Source organism: Anoplophora glabripennis, unplaced genomic scaffold, assembly GCF_000390285.2.
Source record: "Anoplophora glabripennis isolate ALB-LARVAE unplaced genomic scaffold, Agla_2.0 scaffold215, whole genome shotgun sequence".
Lineage (NCBI taxonomy): Eukaryota > Metazoa > Arthropoda > Insecta > Coleoptera > Cerambycidae > Anoplophora > Anoplophora glabripennis.
In genome coordinates this window covers 750,260-777,199 of record NW_019416309.1, presented here as the reverse complement: position 1 = coordinate 777,199, position 26,940 = coordinate 750,260, and the positions used below count along the sequence as shown (strand labels likewise).

The window sequence follows — 26,940 nt, the reverse complement described above, 5'->3', positions numbered from 1 at the left end:
TTTGAATTTTTATTTTCTGATATAATATTCTTATAATATTCTTGTTCAGCGACTTTGAAAACCCCTAAAAAATATCAATTTGATTAAAATTGCTTTGAAAATTGTCATTATTTAATAAATCATTCGAAAAAAGTCGGTCATATTGGATTAGCCATTTTGAATTTTTATTTTTTAACATTATATTCTTATTCAGTGACCTCGATAACCCCTATAGTATCAATTTGATTAAAATTGGTTTGAAATTTGATATATTTAAAATAATCTTCGAAAAATCGTTTTTTTATTGTTTAAACAATTAAATAATAATTAGCGTACAAATATAAGTTTATAATTTTTTTCTATAAGCCATTTCAAGGTGATTACAAAAGGTTTTATGAAAATCCAAGGCTCTGCTAATTATTACGAAATAATGCATATTTTTTTTACTCCACTAATTATATTTAAAGGAAAATGCGTATTGGTAGATTACTGGAATAAGTTGACCGACAGTTGCAGTATATTTTTCGTAAAACATTTAAATAGATAAATATTACATAATTAAGATTCAGTACTACACATGTGTTGCAGCTGTTAAAACATCTATTCAAATTCAAATGTGGTTTGAGAAACCATTTTGAATAATTCTAAGATTTTTTATTGTTGGAACCAAATCAAATTTATACAAATTAGTAAGTAGAAAAGAAATTGTGCTGCAGTATGAAAACATGTTTCAAAATTCACAATTTACATTTTGTTTAAATAAATTTATTACCTGCTTGTCTTCACAACAACACACCCACATTAAAAATGCCTATCATATTCTAGAAATTTAAACTTATCTACTCTAGCAAAGACCAGCAAAAAATAAGCAGCTCATAAAAAGCTATCTATAAAAAGGGTTAAAAAAATAGTTCTTACTTTAAAAATGTAACATTGTACCAATTTTAAACATGAATATTCTTTATCACTCATCTTAATATAAAAATATTTTAAATAGGTACCTATTGTAAAATAAATCATAAATTATTATTAATTGGTTATAAAGAAAACAAAATGGATTTTTTCCCCACATAAACTTTACCGAGTTTATGTTGCTGTATATCAGTTGCAAATTGCACCCTTTCCCCGATAAAATAGATGTTTTTATGCACCCATTTACTGAATTTACACTTTTTTTAATATATTAAATAATAATTAATATATTAATTAATTTTTTCTTAATATATTAATTTATAAAGTAAATTAATTCTATTTTAATCAATTTCTTCTTTAGTTCTAGGTGAAATCTAAGTCTATTAAAAAAACAACCATTGTATCACAATGGTAAAATTGTTATTTTCTCCATCTTCAATTTATTTTTCAAAATTATTCGTCTGACAATCCCTTTTTTTCAGAAAGTAACATAAGGTCACTTGATTTNTATTAAAAAACCAACCGTTGTATCACAATAGTAAAATTGTTATTTTCGCCATCTTCAATTTATTTTTCAAAATTATTCGTCTGACAATCCCTTTTTTCAGAAAGTAACATAAGGTCATTTGATTTCGTAAACGACTTTCATCCAAAGGTATTTTTTTTTATAAAATATACAGGGTGTTGGTAAATAAGTGCGAAATATTTTAGGGGGTGGTTGCCGAAGTTATCTTGTGGAAAAAAGTTCATTTAAGTGTAGGTCGAAATATCGTCGTCGTCGTATCGAGGTCGTTTCCAAGATACAGCGTTTAAATTTTAATTATTTATGTATTTTTATTAATTATTTCAATTTTAAAGATATCGACTCGAAAGAGTGACCACAAAAATGCTGCGATTTTCGCCCGTTTTTTCACAATTCGCAGAGAATTAAAAAAAAATACATAAAAATTTGTTTTTGGTCACAAATTACAAACTGAAATGAGCATAGCTTTTAGTATTTTGAAAATTTAAAAAATCACCCCTACTTAGGGGTTGAAAAAAGCCAAAAATGAAGAATTTTAATAATAATAATTGATATAAAAACTATTAGCATGTAAATTATCTATTTATTTATTATTTGAATTATTACAATTATTTCTGATATTCTCTATTTTTGGGGATGATTCCACCCCTTGAACGCGCTTAAGGGTTGATTTTCTAATTCAACATGCTTATTTTAGTCATGAGAATAAATCTTTCTTTGTATCAAGAATCATTCGATAGAAAAATTTACATGCTAATAGTTTTATATTTATTGGTAATATTCGATTCTTCATTTTGCGCGTCTTTTCAACCCTTAAATAGGGGTAATTTTTGAAAATTTTCAAAAAACTAAAAGCTATGCTCATCTCAATTTTTTACGAGTAATTTGAGACCAAAAACATTCTTATTTATTTTCCTCAGTTCTCTGTGAATTGCGAAAAACTGGGTGATTTTTGCGGTCAATCTTTGAAAAATGCTTTGGAGGGATAAATGTACATTTTTCGGGTGATCCAAATATTTCTACTTGCACCAGTGACGTTCGTACGAGAATGCAACCTTTTTAATAAAAAAAAATTGGTACGCCACTGACTTTTCCCATTTTCAATTTTGATTTCTTTCATCGGATGCGCCGTTTTTGAGGAAAAACTAAAACATTTTATTGCAAGTCCTGCATTTTTAATTTCTATTCATACATTATCTTGTAGGTTGCCGTCAATATTTCTAAATAAATTACAACCATCAAATTTCGAGTCAACATCTTTAAAACTCTTTGAAATAATTAATAGAAATAAATAAAAAATTAAAATTTAAGCACTCACCCTCCAGCGTCAAGAATTTTATGATCCGTTGCGCAACAGACGGGTGAACTTCCTTCTCGTTCATCTTTGCCATTACTTGGCTAACGGTCTTAGGGTTGTGTCGACTGCGATCCCCCACTCGACCTATCCCTACCAACATTCCCTGTCCATACGTGAGCCAATCGGTGCCCTTTCAAGATGTCCGCCTTGACATTCTCGTTTATATTTGAATCACCCTCGTACGTTAAAAATTCATAATTTTGACTGATATTGGGGAAAATTAAAGCAAACATATAACACGTACATTTACTTTCATATACAATAATAACAGTAAATAGATCTATTAAAAAAAAAAACATAAAATATTAAGAGTATGACTAATTTAGAAATAAACCAATAGACTATTAAATTAAATAAAAATAAATAAAAACTGGTATACATTTCACAATTCACATCAATTACAGCCTTAATGAAAGGGTGTGGAGATTTCTAGCCTCTATTTAATATATCGGATATTTCTTTCATGACGTTTATATGTGCGTGCATGTAAACTTTAGCCTCCCACAACATGCCGCACAATTTCTCGTCAGATTTCTCGTCCATCGCGATGTCCTCTGACAACTGCGGGTTGAAACGGAAATAGGGCACGCCAATCATAGAACACCAGGCTCTGGCTCTATCGACCACCCTGCCGTCGCTCGACGTCGCCTTGAAAATAATATTAAGGCCAATTTTATTTACTGCGGACAGCTGCTTCCTCCATCACATGATTTTTCACACATTCTGCATTACATGTGAAGGAAGAAAGGAAACGGAACAATAAAATGCAACATAAAATAATTAAAATAAGTTGGAATTTTCATCGTTAGATCAGTAAAAATTACACTGCCCCACAAAATGTCCACAAATAACAAAAAAATTACAATGGAAGAGCACTAACGAATATCAATTAGAAAGATTTTAAAAGAACAGTGGGCCCGAGTGATGTCGCTGCGATTTTGTCGTAGAAGAGTACCGCAAATTCTACGTAAACGAATTTTTATGTAGATTAAAATATTCCGATTCATTCTGACAATCCATCCGTTAATTATTTTTCGCGATAAAAATACCACGGTAAAAAAATGTATTCTATTACCTGGTCTACGAGGAGTGTGCCGAGAGCAGATATCCCTATGACCAACTTGGCGCTGTCCCAGATGCTTTCCGGCCTAAAAACATCGATTTCCTTTATTTGCGTCACCGGAATCAGTCCCGTCCCGAGACTGATCACTACAGACACGGGGCAAGATTCGTTTTCTTTCCCCTTCGCTTTGAGGGCCAAGCAATGCTCATGGATCTCCGTAAGTGCGTCCAAGGTTGGATTGTTGGCTATCAAGCCGCCGTCGAGGAATCGACCAAAGGCCCTAAAAAGTGCATCACTTACTTGTCAGTTTTAACAAAAAAAGTTAAAATACAACAAAAGTGCGATGGAAAGATAGCAACGATCAGTTGGTCTTTGACGTTCATGCTTGTCACTTGTTGGGTATGATTTTGTCTACTACTGTTTCGTTTGCTTTTTTAAATTTTCTGCTAGAGTAGGTACAACATATTTATCACCACCGCATCCTCAAAGGCAACTGCCCAATAAAAAAACACTTATGGAATTGTTTCAATGGCTCCTTGATACTGGTGGTGTTGTCTCTTGCACTGAAAGTCATGGCCCAAACGGATAGGTGGATGTCAATACAAAAGGTCATATTTTAGACATTGTTACAAGAACAGTTATATCGATATCATCTACAGCAGATTCGAGAAATATTAGTTGTAGATTTCGCCCCTCGAGCAAATTTTTGTAGACGGTTTTAAGAAAAATGACAACATCCAGTTTTTTTGAATATTTTTAGCTAAGGGTGAGGAGTACGTTACTAGAAGTGGCATTCTTTTCATAATACTCATGACCGAGCTACAGAAAATTCAAAAATACAGAAATCAAATTTCCACAGTCATTTTTCGATCGATTTAGAGGGGATCATAGAAGACAATCTAATAGGATCTTTAATCTTGCCTGACAGATTCCAACGTAAGAGCAAATATGTGGTTTTTGTACGAAGTCAAAGTACAATCTGATATTTAAATAATTTTTCAAGAAACCATTTGGATGGGTAGAAAAGGCCGACAGTGTTGGCCAGCTCATACACCAGATCTATATCCATTAGATTTAAACTTATGAGGACACATGAAGAAGTTGGTATATGAAACCGAAGTTGAAGCAGAAGAATACTTGCCAGAACGGATTTTTGCAATTGCCCACAAATAAGAAAAAATCCTGCGCATGGATTGAAAATGATAATGGACATGGACATTCAATTTATCATTTGAATCTAAATTATTTTATTAAAACATGAGTTACGATTACTATGAAAACAATTGCGATAATCGCCAAGTGATAAAATTTGAATACACAATTTTAAAAAAAATAACCGTCAAACTTCCAACACCCTATATATGTACTTTTTATAATTTTTTAAAATTCGACTACGATTTTTTACCTGAAATACGTCGGAGCGGCTCCGGTGGCCCTCCCGACCTGCCATACATGCTGTTCCTCGGGAGCCGGAGGTAATTCGTAAGGAGAGTCGTGTTTCACTTCCAGTATATCGTTAGGACTGGTGTAATTTCTAAATAAATGTAATTCGACTGGTTTCCTATCTGCTAAGACCCCCGTTACCATCAATCGGGGGTATTTAATGTCCGACATCACGGTATCCACTCCGAAAGTTTCCTTCAGTATGTTCTCGAGTGCTTCACTGGAATACGGCCTATTTCCAATGAAAGTAATCTCTTTCAAGCGAAAGTACAGGCAAAGGCATTCCTTCATTGTCTTTCCCGAAGCGATACCTAAGGAAAAAAAATTTGTATCCACGTGCATATCGAAAATCAAACACTATAAACACCTAAAGCTAAGATGCCTCCGGTGCTGGTTCCCGCTAACCAATCGAAGCAACTGTTGATGGACTTTCCCAAGACTTTTTCTAATTCTAAGAGCATCTGTACCAGAATCAATCCTCTGATGCCTCCGCCGTCTAAACTCAACAGCCTGCCCTTGTTCGGAAATTTGTTTTTGTGCTTATCCGACGCCACTTCCATGGCCGCTACGGACAGCATCAAATTGAGGATGTCGCGATTAGTTGGTCCGATAACCTAAAAGCACCAGCCATTAACAAAAATTAATAAAAAATCCATATTTGGGTGAATCGTATATCCAAGGAGATTTTTGGCATTTTGGCTTTCAAATATCACTGGAAAGGAAAATTATTCTATGCGCATAAAAAAAACGTAGGCTTAACTTTTGGCGGCACAATATGTTAAAAAAATTCGAAAAATGTCATATTTTTCTTCTTATTTCATTATATATCTTTTCAAGAGTTGATTTTAGGCAGAAATGGAAGCCGAAAAAATATTTGTAATTAAATATTTTACAAAATATGACTAGTTACCAATCGAATGAATCATGATCGCCAAAATATCGCCAAAAATGGGGTTAAAAAACATTACTTTAAGGGAATTTTTTTGGGGTCTTTAAATCGGGTATAGGACCTTCATACTTGGCTCAAGAAAACTTCATGTTATGTAGAATCATCACACCAAATTTCATCAAAATCGGTTTGATAGATTTTGCAATCTAAATTTTGAAAAAAAATTTGCAAATTTTCAAAATTTTGCACAGCAAAAACAAAAGCCCTTAGATACTTGAAAATTTAATAACATATAGAAGGGCTCTCAAGCTTTCAAACGCTTTTTGAAAAATTCGAATCTGACAATTAGGAGAGCTCTGGCGTTTGTTTAAACATTGGTCGACTTTTTGTACTAATAAAAAATTAGAATAACTTTGTGAATTCAAATACCAATTCAAATGTTTTAAAATAGGTTTTAAAAGTTCTTGGAAAGACGCTTCTTTAAAAAAAAAACAGATTGATTGGTCAATTAATTACGTAGTCATAGCCAATCAAAATTAATCGTCATTTACACTAAATGTACTGGGACATCCGGGCTAATTTTTCGAAAAATACCTTTGGTATTCCGAGTACTTACCTGGTCTAAGTTTGTTGCAATACTTTTCTTCATTGGCAACTTACTTTAAAACGTGTTTAAAATTATTTATGCAAGCGAGAAATTCAAGAAAATCGTACGGGCGGTGGTGGAGGGGGAAGCAGTGTGCGGCCGCTTTGACCTGTTCAAAATTGAATCGGCGAATTCAAAACCGCGATGCGCTGAAAAATTTTTAATATCTCAGTTTCTAGAGGGCCGATTTTTTTTTAAATTCATGTCTCGCAATTTAAAAAAAACAATTAATGTATTTTCAAATGCCTATTGTTAATAATTATTGGTCTTTGAACAGTCCGATAATTATTTATCTTTAAACTTCCTTTAATAAAATAAGCGCCAAAGCTCCTCTAATTGACGGATTCGAATTTTTCAAAAAACATTTGAAAGCTTGAGAGCCCTTCTGTATGTGATTAAATTTTCAAGTATCTAAGGGCCTTGGTTTTTGCTGTGCAAAATTTTGAAAATTTACCCAATTTAAAGACCCCAAAAAAATCCATAAAAAGTAATGTTTTTTAACCCCATTTTTATCCACTTTTTCGATTTTTCCAATAATAATCATAATCCATTCGATTTATAACTATTTTGTAAAAAATTTAATTACAAACATATTTTCCTCTTCCATTTTCGCCTAAAATCAACTCTTGAAAAGATCCATAATCAAATTGGAAGTAAAATATGACATTTTTCGAATTTTTTTAAAAAATGGGCCCCCAAAAAGTAAAACCAACGGGTTTTTTTTATGTGCATAGAAAAATTTACAATTCTAGTGATATTTGAAAGCCAAAAAGCAAAAAATCTCCGTGGATATATGATTCACCCAAACCAAAACAAATACCGCCTAGTCTAAAACTATAATGGATGACAATCTGAATTAAGACATATTAAACATGGGGCGACTCAAGGATCCACTGTAAGTCCTATACTTTTTTTATTGTACGTAAATGATTTACCTACAAATAGTAATGCATGCTGTCTTATTTGCTGATGACACTACCACAGTGACTTGTAGTGAATCAACATATAATCTCTTCTCCGAAACAATTGCCTACTTTTGAAAATTAGTTCAGTACAAATAAATTAATTTTAATTATTGCAAAAACTCAATCCCTCCATTTTTGTCTTCATAGATGTGAAGTAATGCGGTAATAAAGCCGCATTTAGTTCAGTGAACCGTGGGGAGCATAAAAACGTTTAGTTGGGTAAAAAATTCATGTCAAAAAAAATCACAGGACACGTCTCCCTCGATACAAGGCCAAGGCCATTAGAGTGCTGTTCGGCGTTGTAATAAAGTGTCAGATAAAAATATCTATAAACAAGGCATCAGTCTCGGAATGTATTGTGTACCCTTTGGCTGGACTGTGACTCAATTTTATCACAAGGCATAAAATAACACAAGCAAGATAAAAAGTTTAAAGTTCATAATATTTACAAAAGGAAAACTGTCTGATAATCCTGGTAACAAGTAGTTTAGATAAAATATACATGTTTCGCAATTCTCATAATTATAAATAATTTACGGTATCAATATAAATGTATCGACAGAATGAAAACCATTACATATAAAATTTTAAACGTTTTTCTGGCTTACCTTAGGTGGTGGAATTCCTTCGTAGGTACTATTAAATTTGCAACCATCCGTGCAACCCTGCATATCAGAGGAACAACGTTTGGCACCCACTGCGTGAAGATAATATAAAAGTTTCGGTTCTTGTTCTGAAAAAGAAAAATAAAGAAACAACATTCTATATACAGTCAACCTGAGACTAGAAACGATTAAAAAAAATTACCTTTGGTAATTAAATGTCGAGGCGTTTCACCAGCATTATTCAAAATATCTAAATTAGCACCAAATACAATGAGGGCTTGAATTATTGATATATTCCCACCCTTCACAGCTAAATGAATCGGCCTATTTCCATCCTTATCGCCTAGATCTGCATTCGCTTCCCTGCTTAAAAGGGCAACGACACATTCTAGCCTGAAAAAAGTCAATACCAGATAACGCACGGTCAGCAACGTAAACGAACTTCACATCAGAATTAAAAATAAACTCTGCTAACGTCTAATAACTTAAAACGTTACTCGCCTGTTCCTTTCAACCATGACGTGAAGAGCGGTCTTTGCCTCGAAATTGAGAGCATTGATATGACAATTAACATCGATGAGTGCTTCGATAACTTGCCTCGATGAAGACCAATGTAAGGGAGTGCCGCCGTTCTTCATGTCTTTCTGATATAAAGTGTTTGGATTATCTTGAAGGAAATTTCCAACGTAGCCCGGTTCTACGTCATTTTCATTTTCGGCTTCCGTGGCCGCTATATTCACGTCGGCTCCAGCCAACAAGAGAGCTTTGACACACTCGGGTTTATCGGCAAGACAGGACATGTGGAGGGGCGTGTATCCGTTTTTGTTGCGGGCATTTAAACATCTGGGTGGTGAGCCGTGGGCAAGGACCTGAAGGTGGGGAATTAGAAAGTGGAATTTATTAAACAGATAGACAGGTTAAATTCCAAACTCGAGTTAAATTGACAGCATAACATTAGCTATGTCGAGTAAAAATACAAATCGTGAACATATTATTTTATATGTGTATTTGTGTATTTTCAAATGAATCAACAAAGAAAAATACTTATAGTTTTTTATGTATAAAGTAGAGATATAAAAATCAGATATATTTAAAAAAAAATAGATTACGACACACAAAGCAATATCAACAGGAAGTAGTGTTTACATAAATTGGTAAATCACTCAAGTGATATGTCTGGGACTTTTTATTTATTATCTACCATTATTTGCTTACAAAGGTTACTAATGGTTTAATATATTTATAAAATATTTTCAAATAATTATGAGATGAACTATAGATATATAAAAATACTTTAACTTTANGTCTATAGATATATAAAAATATTTTAACTATACATATCTTCAAAATATTATACATGAACATAATTTTAATCAAGATACGCATGTCGTCCAACAATAATTTTAATGCCAAGAGAATGTATGTAATAATTTACGCGACTCACCGAAATAATTTCCTTTGTGGTACTAGCTGCATAGTGGAAAACAGAATTTGCTTCATAGTCCAAATGCTCTAGGGAACAGTTTGCGGAAACCATTATCTGTATTGTTTTTAGGTTCTGGGTCGTAATGGCAACCTGTAATGGAGACATCCCAGTGTCTACGTCTGTGCTGTTGAGAAAGCAATTGATTTTGGGATTATTAAATGAATCATACAGTGCAAAATAAGCGGCTAAATGAGCTAAGGACCACGAAGGATGTTCCGAGAGAGTGTCGCAAATTTTCTGCAGACCGTGAATATTGCACATCTGTAAATGAGAATAATGTAATTCTAACAAACAACAATAAAAAATATAAACTGACCTCTTTAGCAACTTCTATAAATACTGGCAATTTATCTTTTAAAGTAATAAATCTTATTTCTGCTTCACTTAGATCTGTGGTCCGGTACAAACTAAAACCAATTTTGGATTAGTCGGTTGTTCAATTTAAAATATGTTTATACCTGAATATTTGATGCAATGTTTCAGTGGTTGGTCTATGTAATACAATCTCGTAGTTAGATTTAGCACCTTTTTGTAGGTTCTTAGGTGGTAAATAGAGCACAAGTCCATCTTCTCTGGAATGTATTTCTCTTGAAGTAAAGATGTCTGGTCTAGTCTCGACAACTTTGTTTGGTAATGGTTCGGCACTTAATAAACTTCGCAAAACTACGACACAAATAACCTTTAGTCAGGTGAAACTAATTTTTACTAATTGCTTAACAATTTAAAAATAATAATTACCATTAAATCCTGTCGCCAACATAATTTTTTTAAATAACAATAACTACCTAGTTGAGATTATTATATATGGTGGTAATTAACACATTTAAATACTAGAATTTTTAATACATAATAGGTACACAATTTTTATTTGATTTGGCGAGATAAAAAAAACCATAACCTTCAGCTTTCAATTTTTAATTGTGACGACACTAACGACGGTACTGTGCTGACCACCGACCAGATGACAAACCGGAACTGATTATTGATGACTGAAGCACAGAATATCCTGATATTCTGTGACTGAAGCCCAGATTAATTTGAATGAGTGAAACTAGAGAACTAGAACTACACCATACTTCTCAACATAGGAACTACACTTAAATTAACTAACAATCTCCTGTTCGAAAAACCCGTAGTGAATGAAGGTGTAAGTCGTAGTTCATATATGTGATCGATAAGTCAGAAAGTCAACCATCTTGGTTGTGCACCTTACTTTTGTCAGTACTAGCCATAGATAATATAGTACTATATTTTCTATGGTACTACTAGCAGCAGCAGCCATTGTGACAAATACTTTGTTGGTTAGAATTTTATTCAATCACATATTTCTCTAAAGTTTTAAGAACTATGTCTAAAGGTTACGTTGATGATTACGAACAGGTACAGTATTTTACTAATGTCTCATTTAAATATCTTGATGTTTAAAAATTGGTTTAGTTGTTTAGTTACACTGTAACTTATAAACATTTGTTAAAAATTCCCATGTGTTAGTGGTAAATAATTAACATAACTACATACCTACATGCTTTGCTGGAATTAATCCCATAATTCAGTATAAATTTCATTATAAACTTGACATTGATTAAAAATTAAAACTAGCAATGCTAACTTGATTGTGTGTTACAGAATTATGAGTACAACTACGATGACTATGGAGCACACACAGGTGATCCCACCTTGGACGAATACAACAGACAACATGTAAAGATGCCCGAGGGAGTGAAAAATTTCTTGATTTATTTTAGAAATAATGTAAACGAGGGTTTAATTTTCGAATTGCAAGCGTTATACGAGCACTCTTGGCCTAAATTGACCGAAGATTATTTTGAGAAAAGACCATGGCCTGAAGAAAGTGAAGTAGCTGCCCTTGTGGACAGTGATCCTGTAAGTGTTATTATTACCTTCAGTTCCCTGCACTGATACGTCTTTGAGTTTCTCTATCACTTGATCTCCTTTGTCTTTTAACTCTTCTTTGAGTTTTTCTTTTATCTCTTCACTTTTCTTGAAAAGCTGTTCTTTATAATACTCCATCTCCAAATATCGAAGTAGGTTTTTGATAACTTGCGGGTTAAGTCGCAATTCTAAAACTGTTTTATTTCATGGTTATCTTTACTTTTTGTAGTTTATCGTTATTTAATGGGTTTTATTGATAACCTCATATATTTTAATATTTGATTAGTTAAGTATCGATTTAAGCTCTAATGATCTAGAATTCAAGGTAGAATTACAGTAAATTCATAGTTTATTCATCGGGGAAAAATTTTTAAGTACATAAATCAACCAATACAGTTTTTCTTTAGTTCTGCATTTTTGTGAGAACAATAAATTAATAATAATAACTCCTTGGATTTTTCTGAATTCTATATGTTGACATTATTGACCACAAAAATTCAATTTTAGAAATCACTTTTTTTTTTTAATTTCAGGTGTTTATGATTCTTTACAAAGAACTTTACTTCCGCCATATTTACGCAAGGATTCAAGGAGGCCCTACGCTAGAGCAACGTTTCAATTCCTTCTATAATTACTGCGACCTTTTCAATTACATCCTTAGCGCGGAAGAACCCGTACCCCTTGAATTACCCGATTTATGGTTGTGGGAGCTTATCGATGAGTTTGTATACCAATTCCAGTCTTTCGCCCAATACAGGGCCCGTCTCCAAAAAAAGACACCTCAAGAATTGGAAACGCTGAATTCTAACAATAAAGTATGGAACGTTCTTTGTGTTTTGAACGTGCTGCATTCTCTCGTCGATAAGAGCAACATCAAGCAGCAGTTGGAAGTTTATGCTAGTGGTGGCGACCCTGAATCGGTGTCTGGGGAATTTGGGAGCCACTCGCTCTACAAGATGCTGGGATATTTCTCCCTCGTGGGGTTGCTCCGGCTCCATTCCCTACTGGGCGATTACTACCAAGCGATCAAGGTTTTGGAGAATATCGAGGTGCACAAAAAGTCCCAGTACGCTCACATTCCCGCATGTCAAATTTCTACTTCCTATTACGTAGGGTTTGCTTACATGATGATGAGACGCTACTCGGATGCGATCCGTACTTTTTCGTCGATTCTATTGTACATTCAACGCACCAAACAACTTTTTGCTTCGAAGACTTACCAACACGATCAAATTAATAAGCAGACCGACCAGATGTACCACTTGCTCGCGATTTGCCTGGTTCTGCACCCACAGTGCATCGACGAGTCCATTCAGCAGACCTTAAGAGAGAAGAGTTATCACGAAAAGATGTACAAAATGCAGTACGGAGACCTGCAAGAGTTCGAAAACAGTTTTGTGTACGCTTGCCCCAAGTTTTTGTCCCCGTATCCCCCTCCGATCGATTCCGTGCCCGACGATTACTCTAAAGAAGCGATTCAACATCAGACTGCCGTTTTTATGGACGAGGTGGCGCAGCAGAAGATGTTACCCACGATCAGGAGCTATCTGAAGTTGTACACGACCCTGCCGTTGAGCAAGCTGGCCACTTTTATGGCGCAGAACAACAGAGTGAACGACGGGAAGTGGGACTTGGACAAGGAGATGCAGAGTCTCATTATACATTTGCTGTGTTTCAAGCATAAGATGAAGAACGTCGTTTGGTTCAAAGGGGCTTCCGGCTTGGAGGGAAAGTTCCAAAGTGGATCTGAAGTAAGTAGCAATGAATATTTGAAGTACGGTAGTTAGGAGAGTCATTTACAGACTTACATTGCACTTAGATAGGAATCCTTGACCAGCCGTTGTTCTTGAGCTAGGCTCTGTGGGTGTGGATCCGTTATCAGAGTCCCTAGGTACACCGTGATGGTGGGTCTGCACTCACAGAGCCTAGCCCGAGAACAAGACAGATCAGATTCCAAAGTAAGGCTTGGGAAGTGCAATATAGTCAGTAATTGGTTTCAATAATAAACTAATGTTAAAAATTAAATGGTTAAAAGAATTTCTGAAATTTTTCCGTGATGGTTGACAGACTGTATTTAGGTGAAAAATGGTCGTATCGGGAATTAAAAAAAAGCATTTTGAAGCTCCAAGATACTAGTTTTTAGATCTTTTGGTCGAAATTTTTTAAGAGCTATGGTTTCATGCAATTCTAAGAAATGGCGCGATAAAAAAATTTTGCAAATTTGTCATCGAAATATCGGACTTTTAATGGAAAAGGATCGTTTTGTCTTCAATCATCGATATCTCGGCGATAAATGGTCGTACATAGAATTGAAGGGCAGTTTCGAAAACTGGAATAAATCTCCTGTAACATGTTGCTGCAACTTTTTGGAAATTTTATTTCATCTTTTATACGAATTTTAAAAAATAGGAAAAAAGGTAATTTATGTTTTTTTAGAAAACTGAACACTGTGAAGTTTTATCTCAATCTAGCAAACCGTTTCTTTGTTTCAGTCAAACTTTTGAAAAAATTAAAGGATCATGTTTTTTGAGCTTAAACACTTCATAATCATGATTAAAATGGGAAAAAAAATTTTGAGGTTTTCTCACATTTTTACCTTAAATAACAAATTAATTTAAAAAGTTGATGAACAGAAGCATAGGATGGAAAAGCTGAATCGTGCTGGAAACAATTGGATTTTCTTTTTTTCAATGTCGGGGAAGTTTTCCTAAGAATTAAAAAAAAAACTTAAAATTTCAAATTTTTTTTTTTCATCAATTTAAACATTATTAGTGGTAAAAATGTGTGAAAATCTTAAAAAAAAAGAGTTTTTTTCCATTTTAATCACGATTACGAAGTGTTTAAGCTCAAAAAACTTGAACCTTTAATTTTTTTCAAAAGTTCGACTGTTTGAAACAAAGAAACGGTTCGCTAAATCGAGATGAAACTTCACAGGGTTCTTCTGGGTATATTGAACTGTAAAAGTCATGCTTAACATTAGTCATTTTGTGAATATTTCTAATTTAACCATCAGTTTTCTAAAAATCCATAAAGTACCTTTTTTCATATTTTTTTAAATTTGTGTAAAAGATGAAATAAAATGCATGTTATAGGAAATTTATTCCAGTTTTCAAAACTGCCCTTCAATTCTCTGTACAACCATTTGTCACTGAAATATCGATGATTGAAGACAAAAGGATCCTTTTCCATTAAAAGTCCGATATTTCGATGAAAAATGGTCGTATTGAAATTTAAAGAAAATGAAATTGAAGCTGAAAAATGGACTGGGAAAAATAAATTGCAAAATCGTTTTGTCACGCTATTTCTTAGAATTGCATAATAACTGTAGCTTCTAAAAAATTTCAAGTGAAAGATCTAAAAACTAGAATCTTAAGAGCTTCAAAATGCTCTTTTTTATTCCCGATACGACCATTTTTCACCTAAATAACAACAGTTTGTCAAAAATCACGGAAAAGTTTCTTTTGACCTTTTAATTTTTGGCATTAGTTTAATTTTGCATATTTGATTGTTTTACATTCAATAGCGTTTTTTTTATTTAGGAAATTCCTTAAAATTTGCGGAAATCGTGATCTGGTAAAAACTTTTTAATAATTTTCAAATGGTAATAGAATCAGAATATTTGACATTCAAAGTTTCTCCGACCATCTTCAGTCTTAGCGAGACATTATTTTATACAAGGTGTTTTCTATTGATATACCAACTATGTGAATTATATTGTACAATGTTTTTGCTAATTTTTCAAATGCGGTTTCTATTTTTAAGCATCCCATTTTGTAGTTTTTTATTTATTAAATTTGACGTGCAAAATTAATTGACGCAAATTTAACATAATTAACAATGTTGATCACTTCCACTTATTCAGGGCTCTCAAAATTGCGAAAAATAGAAGAATTTGGAATAAAAAAAACTTGCTAGTCTTAGAAACCCAAAGAGTGAGGATTTTTAGAATCACTATTTTTTAATTTGAATTTTTTAGTGTTAAAAGGAAAACAGAAAATTAAAACAGACCCTGTATAATCATTGAATAGAATTTATAACGTGAAATAGCGACTTACAGTATTTTTGTTTATTTCAGTTGGACTTTTATATCGATAACGACATGATTCACATTGCCGATACCAAAGTGGCCCATCGGTATGGAGATTTCTTTATTAGGAAAATACTGAAGTTCGAAGATTTAAATAGGAAGCTTCATCAGTTGAAGCTATAATCCTCGGAATGTATTTAAAGTGAAGATACATGTAATAAAAAATACAATTATTTGTAACTACCTCTTGTTCCTTTTCATTTACAACTTCCCGTTCATAAGTCTGGTAGAGGGGGCAGTATGTTATTATTTCGTATGCCGCTACTTTTTTGCTAAATAAATAAATATAACGTTACTGGGGTACAAATATTTATATACAGTTTTATCACAGCTCGGAAAAGAAAAACTATTTATATTTTTTGTGTTTCGTCGAAGTTTTCTTCCTAAATAACGATGTATGTCTCGGTTTGAACCTAGTTCCATCTTTCCACTTGTATGCTCTTACGTCTTGGTCATTTTCCTCTCTGTACTGTTGCCAAGGATGCACGTCTTCAGACTCGTCTATTTCGATCTCCTGATTCCATGATTTATATCTAGCTTTCAAAATTCCAAAAGCTTTCTCTTGGGATTTTGTTAATTCCTAAAAAAAATCACATTTAACCGTTTACACCATCTACACAGTCCGGCTATTAAATTTCAAGACTGATTTTATTGTGGCGCTATCTATGTGCGGTCACCGGAACTTCGTACATCGCATATCTACCACAAAGTTATAACGTTACGCATGAAACGAGTTTTGGATAATTGAACAGCGTACAGCAATCAAGTTCTGTTTTAAAGCCGGTAGAACAGACACGGAAACGTATCAATTGTTACAAACGGCATACGGTGAGGAATGTGTATTACATCCGACTGTGTTCCTGTGGTTCAAGGAATTTCGTGATGGCCGAAACAGCGTACACGACGTCGACAGGATGGGGTTCATCACACAAGATGAACAAACGAAAACATTGAAGTTTTGCGTCAAACAACCATCAGAATGCTGGCAGACCGTGTACCATTGATCGACGATCGAACTTCAACGCTGAGCGCACGGCTTCTAGGTTTTCGTTCGTTCAGCTTGTGCGCGGACACTGCGTAGAAGCTACGTTTAAAAAGACCCTATTCTAGACCCGCAAAGTCCTTCGCCACACTATACGCCTCTAGCGAGTCGGGCTATTTCACAATTTATTTTAAAAAAACTGTTGCACAATAAAATCTACAACTAATTCATTTTATTTATGTTTTATACACTTACTTTTGGTTTTAATAACTTCTTGCATTTCTTTAGAAACTCGTCGAGAATCGACATGAATTTTTTGTTGGGTTGGACATTTTCCTCTACACAAGTTTCCATAATTTTCAGTACATAACCAAAATTCACCTGGAAACAAGCTTGGCGCAGCATGGCCCCCAGTATTTGAATATTCAAGCTGGAAATAAAATATAGTTTTTAGAGCTAGTTCCGTATACAATAACATTCTGTAAGACTTACTGGTAACTTTTCAATTTCATCTCGTCCAACAACTCCATAGCCTCCTCTTTACTTCTACAACTCAATGCCAGCACGCCATAAGTTATAAGATTGGGTTTGTAGTTTTGCTCCATCATGGACACCACAACTGCCTAAAATAGATAATTTAAACAAGTAAAAAATTTATTGGAAGTTTTTTAACCATACCTTGGCATTTTCATAATCGAAACGCATGCTCCTTTTTTTAATGAGCATATTGAAAAAATCTATGTCAGGTTTAACGTTAAATTTCTTCATAAAGGATAATAGCTCCTTCTCTGATGCCATAGTACTAGGAATGTTGTCCAACAGCTGCGTAAAGGTTTTAATATCGGGTGCGCAGTTATTCTCCTTCATATTTTCAAGGAAACTCCTGCAGCCCCCCACAAGTAACAAACGCTCCTCTGGTTTTTTTACTTCAGACAATGATATAAGACTTCCTAAATGAGGGATCCGCGCCATTAAATTTGGCCTTAGATCTTTAATATGGCTTGAGGTACTAGTCTGTATTGTAGTTTCTTGCGGAAAAATAGTTGTAGATTCAGATTCACTTTGATGAGAATTGTCAGTAGAATTTTCAGTGACTAAATTTACGTCTTCACTTTTATGAAAGTTTTGATCACTAATCTCATTATTATGTGAAAGTAATTTTAGACCGTTACTTTCTGTATGTTTTTTAGAAAGTCCATTGCTATCAGATAATATTTTATTAATAACATCCTCCGTAACTTCTATATCACCCAAACCACAGTCCCTGATACACCTTAACATTAAATTATATGTATGCACACTAGGGAATATCTTTCTTTTAATTAACTTCCGCCAAACTAGTAAGGCATGTCGAAAACCTGCGTCTTTATCAGCAATACAAGCTTGTAACAAGAAATTTATAGTGTCATCTTTGATTTTAAAACCTTTTGAGCACATTTCATCCGCCAGAGTGAACGCCGTGGCTATGTCTCCACAACGACCAAATGCTTTGATCATAGCATTGTAATTCGTATCGTTAGGCTCATAACCTTTTTCAATCATTATGTTGCGTAAGTGAGTAGCTCGCTCCAGGCCGTCTGTAAGCCATGGACTATTTGCACAAGCATTAAATAAAGCAGTGTAAGTTCCACCTGTTACTTTCAGACCCCTCTTTTTCATATCGTTATACATCTTAAACGCCTTCTTTGTATATCCAACTCTGCCACAAGCTCCAAGTAATAAGTTGTAAAGGTAATTTTCAGGTTTCACTCGATCCTCTTTTAACATTCTAACTTCTACCACGTCTATCGCTTCCTTAATTTTACGCTGCCTTATTAAACCTTTTATTATATCTGCGTACTGTTTGGTTCGAAGTTTTTGTGAGGGGCTTGGTTGCTCTGTGAAGTATTTTTCTTCCTGTACGTCACCCTCATCGATAATTTCTTTTTCTTGTGGGGGGCCAAACCTGTCCGGGTCATTTTTCAGTCGCACAAGATATTCTTTTTCTGTAAGGTTTTCATTTTCTAATTTATTTGTGGCACTCGCTTCTTTAGCATTTATCTCGTACTGTATTAAACTTTGTTTTGCATTTATATTCGATATGCTCTGGCATCCTAGCCTGTTTACATTATTATATAAAGGAATTACATTATTTATAAACTGTTTCTGTGTTATATATTTCAATAATCTTATTCTGAACATTTTATGTTGATTGTTAACAAATTTCATCAACTTTCATGACATAACCTAAATCTAAGCTCAGCCAATGAAATTTCATCTGGAAACACGTGCATATGACAATTATTTATACGACAGCATCGTATAAGTGGCTGCATAATGTACAGGGGCAAAAAAATATGAAATAGTACATGGTTCGAAACAGAGATATCACTAAATTTCAGAAACCAAAATTGTACTGGAAAATTAGTGTAATTAATTTAATAGAATGACTCCTAAGAAGAAAAATGAATAAATATGTTCATTGAACAGAAATTCTAATATATTTAATGCGCATATAGCTCCAATGATAGAGGAGACAGGAGACATACTCAAAAGAGTTCAATCATGCGAATAATGTGAAAAACAGACTTGATGCTTTTTGCTTCTACTTCCATTAGGTAGTTACTATCAATAATAATAAATACGAAATTTCGTATCGATGTAAGTATTTGCAAATAAATTCTAAAATATGTATTGCAATATACAGATTGTTGTCTTTTTTTGGGACACTGTATAAATTACACTAATTTTAGGAAAACATATATTTTCTCTTTCGTTTTAGATTTGTACTTTAAATAACTATTCAAATCATCATATATACAAATCATATTCTCTTTTATGTAAATATCATGCAGTATTTGTTTGTATCTACATGTATATTACAGTGACACTTATATTTGGCCTAACAATTTTCAGATGTATGTAATAGGTACCTATTGAGGGTAGATGAGAAATAGTGGCAATAGCAAGACCTGAATCTGTTTATAAAAAATGCAATTAAGCATTTTAACAATTAAGGAAATGTATAGTGCGTATAGATAAGTTACGCGGTCGGTTAGTTTTACTCATTGCTCATCGTCTGTGGTTAGCAGTTGATTTCAGTTAGTTAATATTTTCAGCCTACAATGATAACATTGTACACATGATGTTATTTGGTATATTACTGCCATTTCCCTATTGTGAATTTTCCAAGTGCTCAGCTTAGTCTCCATTTTGAGTTCAGTCAGATGCTACGTTCTGTGATTCAATCGATCATAATGCCAGTTTGTGCTTTTCCGTGGTTTTAAGAAGTGTTTCAATTTACCTCATATTTCATGAATGATACCGACAACTGCCTCAAAGGTTGTTTTATATTTGTATCCTAAACATTATTAAAAAGGTCATGGTTTAACATAGCATGTCTGTGTCGTCTAATTTTATGTTGCCAAGCTGCATATATTATATATAGAATCTGTGCCAAAAAATTAATTCTAAATAAAAATACGGTCCTACTAAACTGTAAGGCACAATCCAAAGGTGATTATTAAAAAACGTAACATTTACATAGAAAGTAGATTTATACGTAGATAATTATTTTTAGTTGGAAAATAATAAACAAGCGATTTTGAAACATGCACTGAATTCTTATTACTCATTTTACAGCTAATTTGAATTCATGTTTGAATTTTGAAAGAAACTATTATTTAAGTATAATATAAAATCACAATCAGATCAAAACGGTATTGAAGCAGATGGAAATATTTTAACAATAAATGAAATTAATGTTTCTTAAAATTTTGTATGACAAAATTCTATCAAGATATAACTGAAGGAATTCTGACTTCTGACAAACTATAAAATTTATCCGCTACATTGAGCTTTTTGGCAACTAACAATAAATATGACAACACACAGATACTAGAATATGAGCAAATTAATTTAATCTGAAGCATAAAATAGTGCGATAAAGATTACAATAGTCATTTAGGAAAGACACTATTTCGTGGTTTTATTTTGATTGAACAAAACGCTGCAATTTTTTTCTCAGCTGTCGCAAACTCATTAATAAAAACAACAATATACAGATATAAATACACCGTTTGGGTGTGTCATGTTTATCTAATCAAATAATATTCTCTTTGTTTTAGTCGATATTGATTATGATGATGCATTGTGTTTTTCAACTGCATATCATATTATTGGTTATTAGATCATACAACCAATATCTCGTATTTTAAGTGACCACGAATGTGCTTTCTTTGCTTTGTTTTAATACAACATGCCCTCATGCAGCATCAATCACAGTCAGAAGGTAGGTAAATATTTTCTTGCAGTGATTAAATTCTCTCAGCAATTCATGTAATACCGAATTTACATTATAAAAATTCGAGACGACATATAATTTTGATTGTTATATATCGTGAGGACATGGGCTTGCTTAGTTATGTTCATGTTATACTAAATTCGAATGTTGTTTATATGTTTACAGGTTGAGTTTTATGAATATCTAAGATTCATTTCCATTTACGTTATGTTACCATTTAAAATTTATAATCTTCTAAGCTTATATTCAAATTCAAAATACTGTATATATTTTAACGCTAGATAAGTGACTGCTCGTCATAAATCAACGTTAGTATCATGTTGACATAGTAATTAGTTTAGGTTTATTTTAATACATATTTTGTCTGTGATTTTTCGATAATAGTGTTTTTGTTTTATAGTCGAAAAATAAACGACACCGGAACCCACAAAATTGCGTGTAGTTACCTGCTCAGTCTTTGGTTGATCAGTTTATAGCTCTTAAAAACAAGGTAATAAACCTATTTATATTTAATCCTGGTATGATATAATGAATTTTTCTATTAATATCTACATATTAGCACAAAGATTTAATTGATATGGAAATTAATGTGGACAAATATTTGATGTCTGGACGACTGAATATCTTAACTGATTTTTAGGGGTCAAAGAAGAGAGAACAACCTTAAGTGCATAACCTTAAATTAGAGGAAAGTGGGGTAATTACGCTCGGTAACAGAAAGGAACCATTCAAATGAGGGATAATGTCCAAAATATCTACCTCTTTTTGTTATTGTGCATAATATAAAAAAGTAAACGGCAAACAAGGATAAAGCCATATACAACATTATTGAATTGACCTCAAAAATCCCAGAAATTAGAGTCTACTTAAAATTTATAACTTTTAGTTGTATTTAGGGGGGAAAAAACGAACCAAACCTTTTAACTTGCAATACTGTACTTCTAATAGCTGTTTTACATTGACAATTTATTGATGAATAAATTGACGAAGTTCTTCATGAATTAATTCACGAATTTATTGGTAAACAGTATGGTTTTACACTGCTACAGACTTTATCAAGTTTTTTGACCAACCAATCAAAGAAGCAAATAAATTTCAAAAATGTCACCTTTCCACTCATAATTGTACCCATATTATATGAATATTAGTGTTTGTAAGTAACAAATCAGTAAAAACAATGCAAAACTAGTACGACGCCACACAATTATTTACATATTCCAATAACATAACCTCATTACTGATCTGAGTCTGGAAATCTGTTGGGTTGGTACCTCCGAACTTCACGAAGAAATTGACGAAAATTAGAACATGCTCTAATTCGTCAAGAACTTGATGAATAAATTCATGAAGTTATTTAACTTTGACAGCAGATTTGGTGCATTACACTTGTCCAATTTCTTGATGAAGCGACTTCATCAATTAATTGATCAATAAATTGTCAATGTAAAACAGCTTTTATATGTAAAACTTTGACACCAATATTTCGGATTTATTATGACTCTGTTTTATCTGACCATACAATTCGCCCGAATTGTTCTAAAGCATTTTGTGTGAAAATTCGCTTTTACATAAGTCTGCTTACACATAAATTAATAACAACATATCCATGTATTTACATGCCTTTAAATAATCTTAAATTTTACAAAAAACTTGCCTAAAACTTTCACGCTGTTATTGTTGTTTGAAAAACTGATGGACTGAGAATTAATTTTGTAAGTTGACGCAAAAAAAAATCACTATATCTTGATAATCACTTTCAGCCATGTTGAATGCGGATTTGGGTTTATTTTCTCATTTTTTCGCACCTTCTAATATACCGAGTAGTTTAACAAACTTTTGAAATTCTTGATTTAGGTACTTGTGCAAAAAAACAAGTAGAGTCTTCGGGAGATATGGTACAAGATGCAGTAAACGATAATCTGCCATCTGTATACGAAAAAGGAGGTTCGTATTAAAATTACATTAGTTCTATTATTTATTCTAACTCATGATCATGCACATCTCAAAAAAATAGACAAATAAGTAAATCTAAGTCGCGAGTAATTTTCATTAATTGTAGTTCTTTTCCCTAATTATTTATCCATTATGCTTTTGGGGGAGATTACTATAAATTATATGCACAGTGACAAGCAACTTTGGTATCTGTCACGCAAATCTTCACGTCAATCCGTGCAGACGAAATCAATCGGAATTTATCGCCGTCTTCAAGCATTAATATCCTCTGGGCTTATCAGAGATTTTATCTCATCTCGGGACTCTTGATTCGAGATGTGCTGTTAATTGATGTTTCCACAACGATCGAGCTGCAATAAAAATGTTCAGACTTCTTGTGGTTCTGTCTTTAATATACATTAATTGTGCTACAGATGGCCCGATCATAGGGATTCTGTCTCAAGAGACGTACTTGGTCGCTAAGTATTTTTCCGAGGAACATGACAGTTACATCGCAGCTTCCTACGTGAAATTCCTGGAGAGTTCTGGTGCGAGAGTCATACCCGTGTGGTAAATATAATATAATTCTTTTTACAAGATCTTCAGAAACCGGTAATTAATTGCATAAGTAAAAGAATTGTTAATAAAATCAGTTGCTGCTGTCGGGTGAAACCATAGACCTTATAAACTATCAAAACATATGTGAATAGTTGCAACATACCGATAATACAGATAAAAAGATGGTTTCTACCTTTGCTACAACAGGAACTGCCAGAAATGATTTCTTGATATTTGTTACATTGTAATATTTTGTATAAAGTTTCATTTTCGACATATCAAATACTTTTTTAATTCCCAGTGTATATTTGAAAGCAAATACTTCAAGTTAAGTAAAATTATTCTAGGAACAACAGTTTTCTAACAAATTGCTGACGAGACGAATTTGATAAGTCGTAAGATCAAAATATCAATCTGCAAATTGTAAGATGCCAGTAAGGGTGACTTATTTTTGCTTAAAATATCACATTAGGGACTTGTTAGGCCGATTTTTGTTTTGTTACAGGATTGGACAAAACAAGGATTACTACAGAAGAGTCGTAAATTATACAAATGGGTAAATATTTATTCACATAGAATTACTCTTGCCTAAATCCAAAAATATCAACTTTATAATATTGTTTACATTTCCAATGGTTTTTCACATCAAATTAGTTGGTTTATCTGTATTTTTTAACACTGCCGTGTCTACTGAAATGTTTATTTGAATGTTTATAAAACTTCCAGTGTACAATGTAGCACGATAATTTCCAAAATCTCCATTGGCTATACAGGATTTAATAGTTTTACTTGACTAAATGATCAAAAACTATGTTTCACACATTAGGAGTTAAAAAAACTTTGAAACTTGAATGTCACGGAATAAATAGATACATATATAGATAGGATACCTACATATATAGACATGTATATAGGTAGGTACATAAGGAAAAGTATATTTCACTTGGTGTTCATTTTAAACTTCAATTTCGCAGATTTAAGTTTCCAAAAAACGTTCATTAATCTAAATCACGTTTAGCATACATATAAAACTGTCTAAAACCGTCCTGAAAGAATTTGATTATTTTTAGATCATCTAAAATAGACCCGTTATAAAAAATTTCTAATCCAATTCATTCAGTGAGAAAATGCTTACAAAATAACAAAAAAATAGAAATTCGCCTACATAAAATATACATCAATACAAGGTTATTCGTGTAAAACCTAACCTAACTTAACCTAACCCAATCGTAAAACCTTATAAAAATGTGTTTGTTTAGCCTCAATACATTATTCAGCTGATATATATATTATGGACGTTTAAAAGAATAATTTAACTACCTACTTTTAATAATGTTCATTTTTTCAACCACAAAAGAACGGTTGATTTCCCAACATACCACGAATTATTGTCACTGGGAAAATACGTTTTAAAAACGTATGTGTACTGGATACTAATGTCGATGTTAGGTAATAATTACAATACAATTCGGTTTTAGAATTCTGTTTCCTGGCGGTGGCACGTACTTTAACGAGTCCGGAGGTTATGGAGAGGCGGCTCAGACGATCTACTCGCTAGCTGTGGAAGCCAACAACAAAGGGCGCTATTATCCTGTGTGGGGTACCTGTTTGGGAATGCAAGTGCTAGGATTCGTGGCCGCTGGGGAAGATATAAGGGTGGATTGCTCGTTAAAAAATAAGGCTATACCCCTGGATTTCGTGGAAGGTATGAGCTTACTTTGTAGGCGGAATAGAATGATCAAAGTGTATATAAATAGTATCCAAGAATATTATACACATATTTTACGTGGAAAGAAAAACGTGTTTTGCTATGAAGATGGCTAATTATTCCAGTTTCTTTTGCATCATTTGTCACATCAGAAAAATTATCCAACAAAGTAATTTGAATTTTAAACAACTAACCATTTTTTTCAATCTTATCTCATGCCGAAACAATATTATATCTCCTTTATTAGTGTTGCTTTCCTTGTGATTTCAAAGCTTTTAGAAAACATAAGTTTTTTAAGGAACTCCTGTATATTTTTACATAGTTGGATGAAACGCTTACATTCGATGTGATTTTTTTTGTCTCAATCTAGGTAAGTTATTTTTGTTTCAGGATTTGAAAACAGCAGACTATTTAAAAAAGCACCAGAGGATATAATATCGATCTTAAACAAGTACAACGTTACTTTCAACTACCACAGTTATTGCCTAACAAGAGAAGTTCTAGAACGAAATGGAATCTTATCGGATTGGAAAATATTATCCACAAACAAAGACGAATACGACTTCGAATTCATTTCCTCCATGGAATCTACGCAGTACCCCATATACGGCGTTCAGTTCCATCCCGAGAAGAATCAGTTCGAGTTCGGAAAGAAGCAGATTCCTCACGACGATGAAGCTGTGAAGATATCGCACTATTTCTCGGATTTCTTCGTTGATGAGTGCAGGAAAAGCCCTGGAAAGTTTCCAAATGAAGCAATGGAGAAGGAAGCTTTTATATACAATTACAGTCCTAAATATACAGGTCGTGCCAATGGTTCCTTTGAACAAATCTACGTATTTGACAAGGAAGATTTCGACAAAGTCCAGTTAACCTGATTATTTTTATGATACTCTATGTGATGATTACTATTATGTAGTTGTAGTCTATTACCAAAGTTTGGATAATAAATTCTATTTAGTTTCTTCTGTTTTTCAGTGGCATCCTCATGTCCTTAATAGAAGCATACTTTTTTTTTTACACAAGTGACCTGGAACTAAATAATATAAAGAATACAACTGTTTCATTGCCATTGACATTTGTTTCAGAGCAAATAAAAAGCTAAAAGTCTTATCTTTGGGATTTTTTGTACGTTATTCTGATACACCCCGTATATTATGTCAATCACATTTTATTACGTTCACGAAGACGTCTAGGATTCTACACTGATGTGTGATTACCATAACAGGGGCACATGTTTACAAACGTTTAGGGACACAACCACTCGAAAAACAATCGGATGCGTCCCGTAGAGAAGCGGAAAGATGCCAGCAACACCTACAGGATCCACAAGGGTAGGCACGATTCAAGGCACGCTACGAATATTGTCCTCGTGCAAGATTTATCGAACTGTTGCCTAGAAACGGATTTATAAAATAACGTTTGTATAATATTTAAATCCATACACGTTGGTTTGTAGGTATTAGGTATATTAAATACTAAAATCTACTTATACTATCCCTAATATCGCTATTTAGTAGTAACATTTTATGATGTTATTTTTTTTATTCATGTATGAGGAACAAGGGATTTTGTTACGGTTTCTCTATATCTAATATACAGCTATATTCATTGATAATCAAGATCATCA

General features: G+C 33.1%; 4 protein-coding genes across 10 annotated transcripts; 2 read left to right on the top strand and 2 right to left on the bottom strand.

Moving 5' to 3' along the window:
* Nucleotides 1-3,091: 3,091 nt before the first annotated feature.
* On the bottom strand, nucleotides 3,092-11,918 carry LOC108912192 (85/88 kDa calcium-independent phospholipase A2). 3 transcript variants are annotated; one of them, XM_023454021.1, is made up of 11 exons: nucleotides 11,770-11,918; nucleotides 10,327-10,531; nucleotides 10,185-10,275; nucleotides 9,827-10,129; nucleotides 8,884-9,251; nucleotides 8,585-8,775; nucleotides 8,386-8,510; nucleotides 5,645-5,891; nucleotides 5,240-5,588; nucleotides 3,847-4,114; nucleotides 3,092-3,419 (listed from the first exon to the last, which is right to left on the bottom strand). In XM_023454021.1, exons 1-11 carry the CDS (start codon nucleotides 11,897-11,899, stop codon nucleotides 3,201-3,203), a joined length of 2,496 nt encoding a protein of 831 aa, XP_023309789.1. In that variant the 5' UTR covers nucleotides 11,900-11,918; the 3' UTR covers nucleotides 3,092-3,200. The 3 variants fall into 3 exon arrangements, with proteins under 3 accessions (XP_023309789.1, XP_023309791.1, XP_023309790.1); XM_023454023.1 differs by lacking the exon at nucleotides 11,770-11,918 and adding an exon at nucleotides 10,607-11,054 and having other exon boundaries at nucleotides 10,327-10,547; XM_023454022.1 differs by lacking the exon at nucleotides 11,770-11,918 and adding an exon at nucleotides 10,607-11,054.
* LOC108912232 (eukaryotic translation initiation factor 3 subunit L) lies at nucleotides 11,132-16,031 on the top strand. The gene is made up of 4 exons (XM_018717410.2): nucleotides 11,132-11,248; nucleotides 11,495-11,752; nucleotides 12,295-13,512; nucleotides 15,837-16,031. Exons 1-4 carry the CDS (start codon nucleotides 11,216-11,218, stop codon nucleotides 15,969-15,971), a joined length of 1,644 nt encoding a protein of 547 aa, XP_018572926.1. The 5' UTR covers nucleotides 11,132-11,215; the 3' UTR covers nucleotides 15,972-16,031.
* Nucleotides 16,032-16,085: 54 nt separating this feature from the next.
* LOC108912231 (pentatricopeptide repeat-containing protein 1, mitochondrial) lies at nucleotides 16,086-19,052 on the bottom strand. The gene is made up of 4 exons (XM_018717408.1): nucleotides 17,509-19,052; nucleotides 17,323-17,453; nucleotides 17,086-17,260; nucleotides 16,086-16,428 (listed from the first exon to the last, which is right to left on the bottom strand). Exons 1-4 carry the CDS (start codon nucleotides 19,036-19,038, stop codon nucleotides 16,195-16,197), a joined length of 2,070 nt encoding a protein of 689 aa, XP_018572924.1. The 5' UTR covers nucleotides 19,039-19,052; the 3' UTR covers nucleotides 16,086-16,194.
* A 949-nt stretch (nucleotides 19,053-20,001) lies between these two features.
* On the top strand, nucleotides 20,002-26,275 carry LOC108912234 (gamma-glutamyl hydrolase). 5 transcript variants are annotated; one of them, XM_018717416.2, is made up of 8 exons: nucleotides 20,006-20,151; nucleotides 20,937-21,100; nucleotides 21,513-21,602; nucleotides 22,967-23,056; nucleotides 23,479-23,614; nucleotides 24,108-24,158; nucleotides 25,081-25,307; nucleotides 25,701-26,275. In XM_018717416.2, the coding sequence occupies exons 4-8, from the start codon at nucleotides 23,005-23,007 to the stop codon at nucleotides 26,186-26,188; spliced, it is 954 nt and encodes a 317-aa protein (XP_018572932.1). In that variant the 5' UTR covers nucleotides 20,006-20,151; nucleotides 20,937-21,100; nucleotides 21,513-21,602; nucleotides 22,967-23,004; the 3' UTR covers nucleotides 26,189-26,275. The 5 variants fall into 5 exon arrangements, with proteins under 5 accessions (XP_018572929.1, XP_018572930.1, XP_018572928.1 ...); XM_018717413.2 differs by lacking the exon at nucleotides 21,513-21,602 and having other exon boundaries at nucleotides 20,002-20,151; nucleotides 20,937-21,104; XM_018717412.2 differs by lacking the exon at nucleotides 21,513-21,602 and having other exon boundaries at nucleotides 20,003-20,151.
* Nucleotides 26,276-26,940: the final 665 nt, after the last annotated feature.